Source organism: Oncorhynchus clarkii, chromosome 6, assembly GCF_045791955.1.
Source record: "Oncorhynchus clarkii lewisi isolate Uvic-CL-2024 chromosome 6, UVic_Ocla_1.0, whole genome shotgun sequence".
Lineage (NCBI taxonomy): Eukaryota > Metazoa > Chordata > Actinopteri > Salmoniformes > Salmonidae > Oncorhynchus > Oncorhynchus clarkii.
The window spans coordinates 59,499,456-59,517,533 of record NC_092152.1 but is presented as its reverse complement, the minus strand read 5'-3'; the positions used below and the strand labels follow the sequence as shown (position 1 = coordinate 59,517,533).

At 41.8% G+C, this 18,078-nt stretch overlaps 1 protein-coding gene across 4 annotated transcripts in view; it reads right to left on the bottom strand.

Annotated features, from left to right (window-relative positions):
- LOC139411359 (phosphorylase b kinase regulatory subunit beta-like) overlaps window positions 1–18,078 on the bottom strand; it is an 81,911-nt gene that overhangs the window by 50,126 nt on the left and 13,707 nt on the right. For all 4 annotated transcript variants that reach the window (XM_071157629.1, XM_071157630.1, XM_071157631.1 and 1 more), the window contains 5 exons: window positions 14,178–14,277; window positions 12,467–12,574; window positions 12,251–12,331; window positions 4,118–4,233; window positions 2,927–2,990 (listed from right to left, as the gene is read on the bottom strand). In XM_071157629.1, the coding sequence (XP_071013730.1) occupies window positions 2,927–2,990; window positions 4,118–4,233; window positions 12,251–12,331; window positions 12,467–12,574; window positions 14,178–14,277 (469 nt within the window). The remainder of the gene's footprint in view (window positions 1–2,926; window positions 2,991–4,117; window positions 4,234–12,250; window positions 12,332–12,466; window positions 12,575–14,177; window positions 14,278–18,078) is intronic.

Here is an 18,078-nt window from a genome sequence, read left to right as displayed (position 1 = left end):
ACACCTCCAATTGACTCAAATTATGTCAATTAGCCTTTCAGAAGCTTCTAAAGCCATGATATCATTTTCTGGAATTTTCCAAGCTGTTTAAAAGGCACAGTGAACTTAGTGTATGTCAACTTCTGACCCACTGGAATTGTGATACAGTGAATTATAAGTGAAAAAATCTGTCTGTAAACAATTGTTGGAAAAATTATTTGTGTCATGCACAAAGTAGATGTTCTACCGACTTGCCAAAACTATAGTTTGTTAACAAGAAATTTGTGGAGTGGTTGAAAAATGAGTTGTAATGGACTCCAACATAAGTGTATGTAAACTTCCGACTTCAACTGTAAGTACTCAACCCCCTACATGTTGGAATCTCCTTTGGTAGCGATTACAGAGGGAGTCTTTCAGAGTATATCTCTAAGAGCTGTCCACACCTCGATTGGGCAACATTTTCCCATTATACTTTTCAAAGATTCTTCAAGCTCTTTGAAATTGGTTATTGATCATAAACAACCATTTTCAGGTCTTTTCAAGCAGATTTAAGTCAAAACTGTAACTCGGCCACTCAGAAACATTCACTGTCTTAATGGTAAGGAACTCCAGTGTAGATTTGGCCCAGTGTTTTAGGTTATTGTCCTGCTGAAAGGTGAATTCATCTCCCAGTGTCTGGTGGAAAGCAGACTGAACCAGGTTTTCCTTTAGGATTTTGCCTGTGCTAAGCTTTTTTTATTTGCCTGTTTCTTTCTTTTTTATCCGGGGAAAAAAACTATCCTGAACGATTACAAGCATACCTGTAACATAGTAATGTGTTGTATTGGATTTGCCCCAAACATAACACTTTGTATTCAGGACAAATGGTTAATTGCTTTACAACATTTTTGCAGTATTACTTTAGCACCTTGTTGCAAACAGGATACGTGTTTTGGAATATTTTTTTATTCTGTACAGGCTTCCTTATTTTCACTCTGTCAATTGGGTTAGAATTGTGGACTAACTACAATATTGTTGATCCATCTTCAGTTCTCTCCTATCACAGCCATTACACTGTAATTGTTTTAAAGTCACCATTGGCATGGTGAAATCCTTGAGCGGTTTCTTCCTCTCTGGCAACTGAGTTAGGGAGGACACCTTTATCTTTGTAGTGACTGGTGTTGGGGATTAATCAGAATAGCTGGGTAACATAGATAAGATGTTTTATTTTCATTATATGCTTGTGAGTTACTTCTCATTTAGAATGTATCTTGTTGTACTATAGTGGTGGCCATTTGCAGTTATCCTTTCTCTGTCCTGGGGTCAGTTACTTGGGCCGCAGAGAGGGGAGAGGTCAAGCTTGTCTTCATATGTAAACATATCTTTTAAACCATGTGAAGGGATGATTGAGGGGGAACCAATTATCTCTTGGCTCCACAATGTCTGTGTGCCAGTCACTGTGTCTCTGTGATCTTGTCCAGGAGGGGTGTATTTGATATATGCCTGTTGATGAGGTTTTGTTTTATGGTCCTGAGTGGTACCAAGAGCGAGATAAGAACATAGTTTAGGAGACAAAGCTGAACGATAATTTATAGCCAATGCTGTCTGGCTATGTGTGTCTTTGCTATAAAGGATCTCAGTTGCAATGTGTAAGCACTCTCAGATAATTCATTTATAGACACTGAATTGATCTGAGAGTCACAGGGTTGTGATGGAGCTCAAAATAATTAAAGATGGACTTTATGATAACTCTGACTTGTGTGGTGGTTTGGTCTCATGATTTGGTAAATACAGGAAATTTCCACTAAACTGGGTATGTCGACACACCATCCAAAGTGTAATTAATAATGCAACCATACTCAAAGGGATATTTAATGTCTGCTTTCTCAATAAGTTCCCTTTGTAAAGCCTCCCTGGTCATTGTGGTTGAATCTGTGTTTGAAATTCACGGCTCAACTCAGGGACCTTACAGATAATTGTATGTGTGGGGTACAGAGATGAGGTATAGGTAATCATTCAAAAATCATGTTACACACAATTATTACATTTTTCAACTTACATTTTTAGTCTTGAACCCATGTAAGCATGCCATAACAAAGGGGTTAAATATTTCTGATTTCTAAGAGAACTCTGAAACGTGCGTGTGCGCTTCCAATCTGTATTCTCTTCATGAGCATGTGGTCTGTGCAGACTAGTCAAATTGAGTGTAGTCCTACGTTTTGCTGCTTCTTTTTATTTTTATTTCAGCTTTTAATTTTTAAATAATTTGCACAAAAATGTAAAAACATCATTCCACTTTGACATTATGGGGTATTGTGTGTAGGCCGATGAAGTTGATGTGCTTTATTTGATTGAAATGCTTTGTGCTGTGTGCACGAACGAACAAAACGGAACAGAAAGAAATCCATTTCGAAATAAACAAGAATGCTAAGTTTCTCAGTTTTCCAATCCATTAGCCCATATAACGGATGTTCACATTCCTGTCTTTACTTCCTCTAGACTCCAAAACAAATGAATCCTACAAATGGCTGATCCAGAAGGAGCAAGGAAATCAAGGAAATGGGAACACCAGTAATCCATCAAATCCATTAGTGCATCTAGCTAGTCAGCACTGAGTACAACACAAGCCCACTCAATAAAACCCCCGAGTGTATGGTTCCCTTTCCACACGCAGAACATTTCCATCACCGTCTTCAGGCGATTTCAATATTTCTCTGAGAACTGTTGTGCTATGATCATCTATAAGATCTTGAAGATGGATGGTGATGTAATGGGACTCCCGATTTGAAGTATAAATCAGTTACACACCATCTATAATGCAATCTTAACGCATCAGACGCTGTTACACCAGAGGTGAATACCCAGTTCGGTCATTCAAATCCTAAACTCTTATCTTCAGAGTAAGCGAGGACAATGTCTGGGACTCAAGACAGAACGTGGATGAAGTTGGAGAATGAATCAAACATACCTGATTCCCAAACAGGTTGAATCCATTGATAGCCTCGAGAGCAGCTTTGGCCAGCCCCACAGAACTGCAAAAGAAAGAACATGTTTTAGAAACCCAATATAAACCTGAAAGCACTGTCTATGGTATTTATAATTGAAATACCATAGGCTACACATTTTCTGTTCTGTTCCATAGCTCCAGGTCACATGCACGCAAACATGCATATGTTACTTTATAAAAGGGGGTTTGGGTACACTTTTTATGAACCCCTTATGTATAAGGCACATGACACCCAACACTAACATCCCTTGACCTGTAATGAGCCTTACATTTATACTGTAAACAAGTATACATTTGAATGCATTTGAAGCAAAATATTACTACAGAATTACTATAATTTGGTTGCGCTATCTTCTACTTGGTAAGAGACTGCCACAGGATAATCCAAGTGCTCGATAGGACTAAAGCGTAGACATTTTTGCACAAACTCAATACCGTCTAGGCTTGATGACATTAACATTGTTTTATAATGACTTCCATTTTCCTTTCAGCTGAGCTTGAATGTCATGATTTAAAACTCTAGATGAAGGCATTTATCACAGCTTTCTGTGACACACACAGGCACTACGTCTCCATCGGCAATCTGGTACACCAAGTTAATGGAACGGTTTTTTCCCCCCATTGTAAATGCGCCTGAAACTCGGTGAATGACTCCGCATTGAGATAATGAACTCAGAAAGTTACTGCATGTAAAGTTGTGATTCTGCCCCCGCAATTGTTTTGCCTATTAATGTGTATTATGGAAACTGAACTAGAAAGCAGTCAGTCTGAATTTGACTAACGAACTAGGTTGCCAAATTATTGTCTGTATAGAATGCAATGTCTATAGTTTATCTATAGAAAATGGTGGTAAGTTGCAACCAATTTTCATGCATTCTTTAGGAGAAAACAATGTTTTCCAGAGATAAGGGACAGAGGAAACAGAATCATTATTGAGGTCTTAAGAGAGGGAGAGGCAGATCTACAGCTCGAATGATAGGCCATCGACATGCACGGTCTCCCCTTAGCCTTGACTACCCTAAAAACTCTGATGGAAATATACTCTCTTTGTTTTTGTGGAGAGGTGAACACATTATGTGTGTGGAGACTGTGTCAAGCAGTGTATTCATATCTTTATAAATCAATGTATTCACTAGAGGAGGAAAAACAGACCTGGAGTGCAATTCAGTGCTTCCATTGTTGTACTTGCTCCCTCTCTCCCACATGCCAAAGTCAGGCACTCTGTATGCCCTCTCTACACAGAATACCAGATTCTGGATGAACGATACCTGCAGGGGTAGAAAACACAACAATGTCACATGAATCTCTAGCGAAATCTTTCAATCTCAACATAGAACGCTTTCTCCCTAGAATTACAGTGCATTTGGAAAGTATTCAAGGCTCTGGAGTTTTTCCATTTTGTTACGTAACAGCCTTATTCGAAAATGAATTCAATTGTTTTTTTCCTCATCAATACCCCATAATGACAAAGCAAATAAAAATATTATTTTTTGCAAAAGTATTAAAAAAAATAAAAAACAGAAATATCACATTTACATAAGGATTCAGACCCTTTACTCAGTACTTTGTTGAAACACCTTTGGCAGAGATTACAGCCTCAAGTCTTCTTGGGGATTACGCTACAAGCTTGGTACACCTTGTATTTGGGAAGTTTCTCATTCTTCTCTGCAGACCCTCTCAAGCTCTGTCAGGTTGGATGGGGAGCGTTGCTGCACAGGTATTTTCAGGTCTCTCCAGAAATGTTCGATTGGGTTCAAGTCCGGCTCTGGCTGGGCCACTCAAGGATATTCAGAGACTTGTCCCGAAGCCACTACTGCATTGTCTTGGCTGTGTGCTTAGGGTCGTTGTCTTGTTTGAAGGTGAACCTTCGACCCAGTCTGAGGTCTTGAGCACTCTGGAGAAGGTTTTCATGAAGGATCTCTCTGTACTTTGCTCCATTCATCTTTCTCTCGATACTGACTAGTCTCCCAGTCCCTGCCGCTGAAAAACATCCCCACACATGATGCTGCCACCACCATGCTTCACCGTAGGGATGGAGACAGGTTTCCTCCAGACGTGGCGCTTGACATTCAGGTCAAATAGTTCAATCTTGGTTTCATCCGACCAGAGACTCTTGTTCCTCATGGTCTGAGAGTCTTTAGGTGTCTTTTGGCAAACTCCAAGTGGGCTGTCACGTGCCTTTTACTGAAGAGTGGCCACTCTACCATAAACGCCCGATTGGTGGTACTGCAGAGATGTTTTTTTTCACCTTTATTTAACAGGTAGGCTAGTTGAGAACAAATTCTCATTTGCAACTGCGACCTGGCCAAGATAAAGCATAGCAATTCGACACATACAACAACACAGAGTTACACATGGAATAAACAAAACATAGTCAATAATACAGTAGAACAAAATAAAACAAAAAGTATATATACAGTGAGTGCAAATGAGGTAAGATAAGGGAGTTAAGGCAATAAATAGGTCATGGTAGCGAAGTAATTACAATATAGCAATTAAAACACTGGAATTTTAGATGTGCAGAAGATGAATGTGCAAGTAGAGATACTGGGGTGCAAAGGAGCAAGATAAATAAATAAATACAGTATGGGGATAAGGTAGGTAGATAGCCCATCTGTAAACAGCCCATCTATGTACAGGTGCAGTGATCTGTGAGCTGCTCTGACAGCTGGTGCTTAAAGCTAGTGCTTAAAGCTAGTGAGGGAGATATGAGTCTCCAGCTTCAGAGATTTTTGCAGTTTGTTCCAGTCATTGGCAGCAGAGAACTGGATGGAAAGACGACCAAAGGAGGAATTGGCTTTGGGGGTGACCAGTGAGATATACCTGCTGGAGCGCGTGCTACGAGTGGGTGCTGCTATGGTGACCAGTGAGCTGAGATAAGGTGGGGCTTTACCTAGCAGAGACTTGTAGATAACCTGTAGCCAGTGGGTTTGGCGACGAGTATGAAGCGAGGGCCAACCAACAAGAGCGTACAGGTCGCAATGGTGGGTAGTGTATAGGGCTTTGGTGACAAAACAGATGGCACTGTGATAGACTGCATCCAGTTTGTTGAGTAGAGTGTTGGAGGCTACTTTATAGATGGCATCACCGAAGTTGAGGATCGATAGGATGATCAGTTTTACGAGGGCATGTTTGGCAGCATGAGTGAAGGATGCTTTGTTGAGATATAGGAAGCCAATTCTAGATTTAATTTTGGATGTGAGATGCTTAATGTGAGTCTGGAAGGAGAGTTCACAGTCTAACCAGACACCTAGGTATTTGTAGTTGTCCACATATTCTAAGTCAGAGCCGTCCAGAGTAGTGATGCTGGACGGGCGAGCAGGTGCGGGCAGTGATCGGTTGAATAGCATGCATTTAGTTTTACTTGCGTTTAAGAGCAATTGGAAGCCACGGAAGGAGAGTTGTATGGCATTGAAGCTCGTCTGGAGGTTAGTAAGTATACAGAATGGTGTCGTCTGCGTAGAGGTGTATCAGAGAATCACCAGCAGCAAGAGCAACATTATTGAGGTATACAGAGAAGAGAGTCGGCCTGAGGATTGAATCCTGTGGCACCCCCAGAGACAGCCAGAGGTCCGGACAACAGGCCCTCCGATTTGACACAGTGAACTCTGTCTGAGAAGTAGTTGGTAAACCAGGCGAGGCAATCATTTGAGAAACCAAGGCTGTCGAGTCTGCCGATAAGAATGTGGTGATTGACAGAGTTGAAAGCCTTGGCCACGTCGATGAAAATGGCTGCAAAGTAATGTCTCTTATAGATGGCGGTTATGATGTCGTTTAGGACCTTGAGCGTGCCTGAGGTGCACCCATGACCAGCTCTGAAACCAGTATGCATAGCGGAGAAGGTACGGTGGGATTCTAAATGGTCGGTAATCTGTTTGTTAACTTGGCTTTCGAAGACCTTAGAAAGACAGGGTAGGATAGGTCTGTAGCAGTTTGGGTCTAGAGTGTCTCCCCCTTTGAAGAGGGGGATGACCGTGGCAGATTTCCAATCTTTGGGAATCTCAGACGATATGAAAAAGAGGTTGAACAGGCTAGTAATAGGGGTTGCAACAATTTCGGCAGATAATTTTAGAAAGAGAGGGTCCATATTGTCTAGCCCGTCTGATTTGTAGGGGTCCAGATTTTGCAGCTCTTTCAGAACATCAGCTCTCTGGATTTGGGTAAAGGAAAAATGGTGGGGGCTTTGGCGAGTTGCTGTGGAGAGTGCCATGCAGTTGACCGGGGTAGGGTTAGCCAGGTGGGTGGAAAGCATGGCCAGCCGTAGAGAAATGCTTATCAAAATTCTCAATTATAGTGGATTTATCAGTGGTGTCAGTGTTTCCTAGCCTCAGAGCAGTGGGCAGCTGGGAGGAGGTGCTCTTATTCTCCATGGACTTTACAGTGTCCCAGAACTTTTTTCAGTTAGTACTACAGAATGTAGATTTCTGTTTGAAAAAGCTAGCCTTAGCTTTCCTAACTGCCTGTGTATATTTGTTCCTGACTTCCCTGAAAAGTTGCATATCACGGGGGCTGTTCGATGCAAACGCAGAACGCCACAGGATGTTTTTGTGCTGGTCAAGGGCAGACAGGTCTGGAGTGAACCAAGGACAATTTTTAGTTCTACATTTTTTGAATGGGGCATGCTTATTTAAGATGGTGAGGAAGGCACTTTTAAAGAATAGCCAGGCATCATCTACTGACGGGATGAGGTCAATGTCATTCCAGGATACCCTGGCGAGGTCGATTAGAAAGGCCTGCTCGCAGAAGTGTTTTAGTCAGCGTTTGACAGTGATGAGGGGTGGTCGTTTGGTCGCAGACCCATTACGGATGCAAGCAATGAGGCAGTGATCACTGAGATCTTGATTGAAAACAGCAGAGGTGTATTTGGAGGGCGAGTTAGTTAGGATGACATCTATGTGGGTGCCCGTGTTAACGGATTTGGAGTTGTACCTGTGAGGTTCATTGATAGTTTGTGTGAGATTGAGAGCATCAAGCTTGGAATCCTCTGGCAGATTATGTCGGTATTCCAGTCGTAGAGGATCGGTGGGGTTCCGTGCCCCGTACCGGCAGTGGAAGGAGTCCGGATATTGTAGCCCAGGAGTGAGCCGGGAGATGGGTCTAGCATGTGCTAGCTTCAGGCTAGTTGGTGCTAGCTCCGGGACGGAAACATTAGCCAGGAGTAGTCAACCCGGGTTGCGGTTAGCTAGCTGTGATGACCCAGATGAAAAGGTTCAGAGTTTGTGGTAGGAATTCGGGGATATGGAGAGAAAAATAGGTCCGGTATGCTCTGGTTTGAAACGCGTTGTACGAACTGGCGAGAGCTTTTCGAGCTAAAGGTTAGCTGATGACCGCTAGCAGTGTTTAGCTGACTGATAGCTGTTAGCTAGCTAGCTTCAGTTGAGGTATTCCATTTCAGAGGGAAATATAAATAGTTTAGGCGAAAAAAACAGATCCACACTACATTGGGTGAGGCGGGTTGCAGGAGAGTATTTTGAAGTTGAGGATTAGGACAAATATGAACGCTAAGAAAAATATATATATACACATGGGACGGGACAAGACAAAGACGTCTGACTGCTACGCCATCTTGGATATACAGTGGGGCAAAAAAGTAATTAGTCAGCCACCAATTGTGCAAGTTCTCCCACTTAAAAAGATGAGGCCTGTAATTTTCATCATAGGTACACTTCAACTATGACAGACAAAAATTAGAAAAAAAATATCCAGAAAATCACATTGTTGGATTTTGAATGAATTTATTAGCAAATTATGGTGGAAAATATGTATTTCGTCACCTACAAACAAGCAAGATTTCTGGCTCTCACAGACCTGTAACTTCTTCTTTAAGAGGCTCCTCTGTCCTCCACTCACCTGTATTAATGGCACCTGTTTGAACTTGTTATCAGTATAAAAGACGCCTGTCCACAACCTCAAACAGTCACACTCCAAACTCCACTATGGCCAAGACCAAAGAGCTGTCAAAGGACACCAGAAACAAAATTGTAGACCTGCACCAGGCTGGGAAGACTGAATCTGCAATAGGTAAGCAGCTTGGTTTGAAGAAATCAACTGTGGGAGCAATTATTAGGAAATGGAAGACATACAAGACCCCTGATAATCTCCCTCGATCTGGGGCTCCACGCAAGATCTCACCCCGTGGGGTCAAAATGATCACAATAACGGTGAGCAAAAATCCCAGAACCACGCGAGGGGACCTAGTGAATGACCTGCAGAGAGCTGGGACCAAAGTAACAAAGCCTACCATCAGTAACACACTACGCCGCCAGGGACTCAAATCCTGCACTGCCAGACGTGTACCCCTGCTTAAGCCAGTACATTTCCAGGCCCGTCTGAAGTGCATTTGGATGATCCAGAAGAAGATTGGGAGAATGTCATATGGTCAGATGAAACCAAAATATAACTTTTTGGTAAAAACTCAACTCGTCGTGTTTGGAGGACAAAGAATGATGAGTTACATCCAAAGAACACCATACCTACTGTGAAGCATAGGGGTGGAAACATCATGCTTTGGGGCTGTTTTTCTGCAAAGGGACCAGGACGACTGATCCGTGTAAAGGAAAGAATGAATGGGGCCATGTATCGTGAGATTTTGAGTGAAAACCTCCTTCCATCAGCAAGGGCATTGAAGATGAAACGTGGCTCAGTCTTTCACAATTGGTGGCTGACTAAATTATTTTTTGCCCCACTGTAATGTTTGTTCTCCCATCTCCACATAGGAACTCTGGAGCTCTGTCAGAGTGACCACCGGGTTCTTCGTCACATCCCTAACTAAGGCCCTTCTCCCTCGATTGGTCGGGCGGCCAACTCTAAGAAGAGTCTTAGTGGTTCCAAACTTCTTCCATTTAAGAATGATTGAGGCCAGGTTCTTGGGGACCTTCAATGCTGCAGAGATTGTTTGGTACCCTTCCCCAAACCTGCGCGTCGACACATTCCGGTCCGAGCTCTCTGGACAATTCCTTCCACCTCATGGCTTGATTTTTGCTCTGACATGCACTGTCAACTGTGGCACCCTATATTGTTAGATGTGTGCCTTTCCAAATCAAATCAATTGAATTTTCCACAGGTGGTCTCAATCAAGTTGCAGAAACATCTCAAGGGTGATCAATGGAAATAGGATGCTCCTGAGCTCAATTTTGAGTCTCATATTTCTGTTTTTTATTTTTAATTAATTTACAAACATAAAAAAAAAACAGTTTTCGCTTTGTCATTATGGGGTATTGTTGGTAGACTGATGAGAGAAAAAAAATATTTCATACATTTTTTGAATAATGATGTAACGTAACAAAATGTGGAAAAAGTCAAGGGGTCTGAAAACTTTCCGAATGCACTGTATACTGTACTGTGTCATCATATTGTCAAAAGAAGGGGTCACATAAATGTGAATACATTCTTCAGAAGTTAAATGGAATAAACTATTCTCCAGTAACTCCCATTTCATGCAAATATTCAGTAGAAAAAACACACACACATTTTGCCATTGATGTCATTAACATTTGTGTGCTGCAAATTAAAAGACAAACATCACCCAGTCACATGGGTAGTCAAAATCATGTCCTTAATTTCATCTTGATCAAGGAATGACTCTCCTCTATGCAGCAGAATGAGACTACAGGAGAGAAGGACACTCAGAAAATATTTAAATGATGACGTCGAGGCCATGAAGAAATGTTTTTAAAGTACCAGGGGAGATGTGACTGACAACAGTTTTAATTTAAAGTGAGGGAAACAGAGAGGCCATAAAGCGTACAAAAATGGGACAGGCAAGGAGGGAAGACAGGGAACGAAATAGAGCCACTGAAATAGGGACATTGTGGGTTATTTTACTTGGGGATTGAGTAGAATGATTATTGTAAGGCTCTTTCTGGCTTCTTTTTTTAAATTTATTTTTTATTTTAACAATACAACAACATACACTTAGAAAAGACAACATACAGACACATACAAACATCAACGACATCACACCTGCTCAGGCCCACCTGTTCTCACCCCTATCTCCAGTGCCTTCCCTACTCTCCACCACATGTCCTCAAACTGTCCCATTTTGTTCCTCTCCGTCACCCACGCTCTTTCAATATTTAGATAATGAAGCACGTGACTTTTCCATTTCTCTTAACAATGGAAGATCTTTCTGGTATCTTGATAGTATCTTAATGAATGTTACGGTCACAAATGGACGCATACACAAAACACACACACACAAACATACAAAGCATCTACCTGTATTAATACTGCAATGAAGATTCAATTGAATTGAAATTCCAGTCAGGAAAATATACTGAACGACTGCTAAGAACCAAAATCGGACGAATTAGATTATTTTGTTATCATTTAAATAAGGTGCAGAAATAACACACATTAAGAGTCCTATTTCCTGCTTATTTGTTCTGATGTAGATTAATAAAAGGATGCATGCTCGTTGATTTCATGTTCATGCTCTCTACTTGTATTATGCAGCTCAATAAGCACTGTTTAAACGTGCAAATTGGGTCTGCTTTGCAAATAGGGCTGGCCCCATTGAAGCTACACAGGCAATTGGTTTGCCTTTGGGAGAAAATAAACACAACTTTTATAATGTGAGGGTGTCCTTTGCTGCAAACAAAGTGCATGTTCACTGTAATTGCATCACGGCATACTGTTCTAGAACAACTCTATTTTTGAAGATAAGTCTGGATAAACAAAAGCTTTTTCTGAAGGCAATAATTTCACCCCTGTGCCCAAAAGTAAAGCTCCCAGTGAGCAGACAAGTGAATTAAGAGATTGAATTAATGAATTTCAAATCTCCCAAAGGGCTATAAAAAGCAGGAGACAGAGAATTAACAGCACTACTGCTGCAGCCACTTTAAAGTACCACTATAACGAATTAGTTACTATTACTTTAGCTGTATGCTTCACCATGCCTCCACTCAATCACTTGCTCACTAATGAAAAAGGGTGCCGAATAAGTTAGTGTATGTCGAGAGGCAGGTGTAATGAATTTGCCATCTGTTATATAGTCATCAAATCATCACATTTAAATTGTTGCGTTTCTAAAGACGCATGCACCTTTAACAACTGCTGCCTCTACTATTACGATTGACTGCATCAGGGACTTTGGCACACATGAGCTTTCTTTGTTTGCTTTGTTTATAGTCTTGTCTGTGTGTTTCTTTCGGCTCACTGCTGACACAGGGTTTCCCCTTGGGGATCAATAAAGTATTATCAACCTGTCTAATCACTATGAAGAAGCCATGTTGTGTAAGAGTCGTGCTGAGCGAGAGGTCATGTGACGAGGCCAGTAGGCCGTACCTCATCCGTGTTGTAGATGATCTGGAGGCCGGAGCAGATCATCTCCACCAAATAGAGCAGGAACAGGGACAATGCATCAATCTGACAGAGGGAGACAGGGAGGTGGTATTTAAAAACGTAAAACCCGGAATCCGTTCGGACATCATTCGTTATCTACAGTATAGGGTTTTTGCCCTACGCAGCATCAACGCTGCCAATGTTTGTGAGAGGGTGTACCTGTAGGTGATGGTAGTCATTGTAGGACAGAATCTCATCTCCTGTGTCTACATTGAATATTGAGTGCAGGCACTTGGAGGGGCTGGGGTCCTGTTTGAATTGTTCCACCTGGAAATAGAGGGAATGTGAAGAAAGAGAGCGAAAGAAAGAGAAGAGAGAGAGAGAAAGGGCAAATAAAAGAGGAGTCAGTCCATAAAAGATGCATCTTACTCACTGGGCAATCTTTCCATTATTTATCCTATCCTCACAAAAGGCAAGTGAGGTGGCAACCAGGACTGGGATGGAGACATCACTAGGATATTCCACTGCGTCATCACTAGGACACACACTAGAATTTTCCTCAAATGACTGGCTTTGAAGACATGAGCAAACCACTCATAAAGATTGGCACAGGTATGCATTAATGTATCTGTAAATATTTCAAACAGATATGCCATTTATTTTATCAAGGTGCATTAAGCAATTCATGTAAAAGACGTGCACATATGACATTCCTCCTCAAACCATCCCAGGTCAGATTTGAGTGATTCACATCGAGTAACACACTCTGGATGAGTTTGCTTCACACAGCACGTGAGCGGATAATTTTGTGCCAACATTTGGTACTGACCGAACCATTCACCCCCTTCCGGCACACTTACTTTTTTCACCTCTGTAGGCTAGTTGTCAGGTCAACAGGGGCATACCCCAGTCCCAGATTTACACTGTTCTGTTCTGCTGAGCTTGTCAACCCACTGGATAACTAATTGGTTGGGGAAATGGCTGAAACTGTAATGTAGTCCATAAGACGAACAAAGCAGTCAGCTGTTGCGATCCAAAATACCCTAACATTTGTTATTGAAAGTGCATTTTCACAACGGTGCAGTTTATGAATCTTGTCAAATGTCACTGTGTGTCAGTGTGTGTGTGATCTTAGCATTAAATAAATGGTTCCGGAGTCAAATATGTCAGAACACATTCGAGAAGCATGCGTTGTGTGGCTAATCCGTTAAGACTGTGTTTAGTTTCCTTGGTACATTGTGGCACACTTTGATGCCCTCTCTTTAATGTATTTTATGGCTCTGTAGTTCTTTTTATATGATAACATTTGCTTCCTGGTCCCTCTATATTTTGGGTTCATTAAAAATGGCATGTTCTCTGTGAATGCAAGAGACAGATGTTAATGAGCGCTGCACTGTGTAATTAACTGAAGAAACGGTGCATTATAATTAAGACACAGAAAAGCTTTCCCATAAATTAGGTCGTCAAGGTCATGAGTAAATGAAACAAAACAATTTCAAAGGCAACAGACCAGAACATTAGAAAAAAACACAGGGACTTAAGAAGTGTTCGATTGTACTAAAGCTGTAATTATGCGTTCATAGAGGCCTATAAACAATATAAATGCTGCTATTTTGACTGAGCGGTCTGCTCAAATACTTTACACAAAAGTGTTCTGCTGAGGCAAAAACCATTTGGAAACCTCTATGTTATTCCATCCACATAAAGATAAAACCAATCCAAGCGTGAGATAGTAAACCGCTGAAGCGCGAGAACAGAGAAGATCAGTAAAAGGACAGAGATCTTTAACTTTGCCCCCCATTATTGACAGTTTCTGTGTTTGCTAAAAATCGATATTCATTACTGGATAATGGCATTTGTTTAGATCACTAAGAATGAACTACAGTGTTTCCTGTGGTCCTATGGTCTGACGTTTCATTTGTGGACTCACCTTGTCAGACTGGCGCATGTAACAGTAGAGGATACCCCTCATGCACTTGATGGCTGAGTGCTCCAGCTCATGGGTGCGTCCCATGTCATCATCGATGCGTCTACGCGTCAGGGTTGATCGTCGCCATAATGAGATAGAGAAAAACGGCCCAATGAGCAGAAGAGCACGTTAAATCAACCTAAACTATCCTACTTCACTGCACAAAATTACCAGAGTCTAGTTATACTGCCTGTGCCTACAATAATGGTACATATTAAATTCGACAACTTATTGTATTTGTACACAGTTATAGACAGGTTTTAAATCCTATTAGGACATTAACAATAGTTGTTATTCATTGATATTCACAATGGCCTCTACATAACATTCAGAAAGTATTCAGACCCCTTTATCCACATTTTTATCCACATGTTACGTTACAGCCTTAATCTAAAATGGATGACATAAAACATTTTCCTCATCAAGCTACACACAATACCCCATAATTGGTCAATTCAATTGATTAGACAGGCACATACCCATCTATATAAAAGGTCCCACAGTTGACAGTGTATGTCAGAGCAAAAACCAAGCCAGGAGGTCACAGGAATTGTCTGAAGAGCTTCAAGAAAGGATTGTGTCGAGGCACAGATCTGGGGAAGGGTACCAAAACATTTCTGCAGCATTGAAAGGCCCCGAGAACACAGTGGCCTCCATCATTCTTAAATGTTAGAAGTTTGGAACCACCAAGACTGTTCATAGAGCTGGCCGCCCGGCCAAACTGACCGATCGGGGAGAAGGGCCTTGGTCAGGGATGTGACCAAGAACCCGATGGTCACTCTGACAGTGCTCCAGAGTTCCTCTGTGGAAATGGGAGAAACTTCCAGAAAAACAACCATATCTGCAGTACTCCACCAATCAGGCCTTTATGGTAGAGTGGCCAGACGGAAGCCACTCCTCAGTAAAAAGGCACATGACAGCCCACTTAGAGTTTGCCAAAAGGCACCCAATGGACTGAGAAATAAGATTAGCTGGTCTGATTGAACTGGTGGTGGTGGCAGCATCATGCTGTCGGATGTTTTTCAGCTCCAGGGACTGGGAGACTAGTCAGGACCAAGGGTAAGATGAACGGAGCAAAGTACAGAGAGATCCTTGATGACAACCTGCTCCAGAGTGCTCAGGACCTCAGACTGGGGCGAAGTTTCACCTTCCAACAGGACAACGACCCTAAGCACAAGACAACGCAGGAATGGCTTCGGGACAAGTCTCTGAATGTCCTTGAGAAGCCCAGCCAGAGCCCGGATTGAACCCGATCTAACATCTCTGGAGAGACCTGAAAATAGCTGTGCAGCGACGCTCCCCAACCAATCTGACAGAGCTTGAGAGGATCTGCAGAGAAGAATGGGAGAAACTCCTCAAATACAGATGTGCCAAGCGTTATACCCAAGAAGACTCAAGGCTTTAATCAATGTCAAAGGTGCTTCAACAAAGTAAAAGGTCTGAATACTTTCAGTTCTTATTTTTTCATTAATTTGCATTATGGGGTATTGTGTGTACTGTAGATTGATAAGGGAAAGAAACAGTTTAACTAATTTTAGAATAAGGCTGTAACGTAACAAACATTTCCTGGAAAAGGTGAAGGGGTCTGAATACTTTCCGAATGCACAGTATACTGTACTCTGTCATCATATTGTCAAAAGGGCTCACATAACTTCTGAAGAATGCTTTCACATTTAAATGGAATAAAGTATTCTCCAATAACTTCCATGTCATGCAAATATTCAGTAAGTTGTTTATTCAACAAAGCACATTCACTTTTTGTCATTGATGTCATTACCATTTGTGTGTAGGCCTAGTGTATGTTTTCATGAATTACATAAATTCACTTTAATTTCCTACATTTCCACCAGTGCAGTAGACTTACTGGGCACACAGACATGGGCATCTGCCCATCCATCCACTCCAATCTAGTGCACACACTCCAGTCCCCTCTCTAGTCACATGGAGGGTAAGTAATGGTTTGGGCCTGTGCTGTCAGATTGGAATCATCTTAATTAAATTCCTGTGACAATGCTAATGGGAAGAAACCATGACGGATGAGTAGGCCCCTCTGGTCTACTTGAACACTCTATTTTTACTCTCTTGTCCCCTGGGAGAAAAAACGCACACCAGTGCGGTTTTGAAAGAGCACTTTGTTACAAGGTCTAGTGGAGAAAGTCCCTGACTATTTTGAGTATCTCAGATGTCCACTTGAACTTGAGCCCTCAGTGTATGAAGTAAAGGACACATTACTACAAAAGAAAAAAAGTGACCTGTTTCATAATCAGAGATCCAGAATGTACAGGATGTCTGAAGGTGAGAGGATTGTGCCTCGAGACGAGAGAAACATTTGGAGGAAATATGGTGCTGTTGATGTTTAAACCCCCCCCCCCCCCCCCAGTCAAAGGCACTTAAATCTTTTGTCTTGCCTATTCACCCTCTGAATGGCACACATACAAAATTCATGTCTCAGTTGTCTCATGGCTTAAGAATTATTTAACATGTCTCCTTCAGTTCATCTACACCAGTGGTTCCCAAACTTTTTAATAGTCCCGTACCCCTTCAAACATTCAACCTCCAGCTGCATACCCCCTCTAGCACCAGGGTCAGCGCACTCCCAAATGTTGTTTTTTGCCATCATTGTAAGCCTGCCACACACACACAGTAAACGATACATTTATTAAACATAAGAATGAGTGTGAGTTTGTCACAACCTGGCTCGTGGGAAGTTACAAAGAGCTCTTATCGGACAAGGGCACAAATAATAATATAATAATAATCAATAATTTTGCTCTTTATTTAACCATATTACATATAAAACCCTATTTGTTAATCTAAAATTGTGAATAACTCAACACAGGTTAATGAGAAGGGTGTGCTTGAAAGGATACACATACTGTAACTCTGCAATGTTGGGTTGTATTGGAGAGAGTCTCAGTCTTAAATCATTTTCCACACGCAGTCTGTGCCTGTATTTATTTTTCATGCTAGTGAGAGCCGAGAATCCATTCTCACATAGGTACGTGGTTGCAAAGGTCATCAGTGTCTTAATAGCGCGATTTGCCAAGGCAGAATACTCTGAGCGCAGCCCAATCCAGAAATATGGTAGTGGCTTCTGATTAAATAAAATGTTTGTTAAAATAAAATGTTCACAGAACCGGTTGTTGCAATTTCGGTATATCGGTAAGTGGACTGGAGGCAGGGCATGAAAGGGATAATGAATCCAGCAGTTTGTGTCATCCGTTTCGGGAAAGTACCTGCGTAATTGCGCACCCTACTCACTCAGGTGCTTCGCTATATCACATTTGACATTGTCCGTAAGCTTGAGATCATTTGAACACAAAAGACCTGTGTGTTATCCTTGTTAATGCATACAGAGAATAGCTCCGACTTCTTAACTTCTTATGGCTGCAGGGGCAGTATTGAGTAGCTTGGATGAATAAGGTCCCCAGAGGTGCCCAGAGTAAACGGCCTGTTCCTCAGTCCCAGTTGCTAATATATGCATATTATTAGTACATTTGGATAGAAAACACTCTGAAGTTACTAAAACAATTTGATGTCTGTGAGTATAACAGAACTCATATGTCAGGCAAAAACCTGAGAAAAAATCCAAACAGGAAGTGGGAAATCTGAGGTTTGTAGTTTTTGAACTCAGCCCTATCGAATACACAGTTGGATATGGTTCAAGTTGCACTTCCTAGGGCTTCTACTAGATGTCAACCGTCTTTAGAAACTTGAATGATGCTTCTACTGTGATGTGGGGCCGGCTGAGAGCTCTTTGAGTCAGTGGTCTGGCAGAGAGCCAGGTCCTGGTCACGCGCATTTCACATGAGAGCGACCTGCGTTCCATGGCTTTTTTACAGACAATGGAATTCTCCGGTTG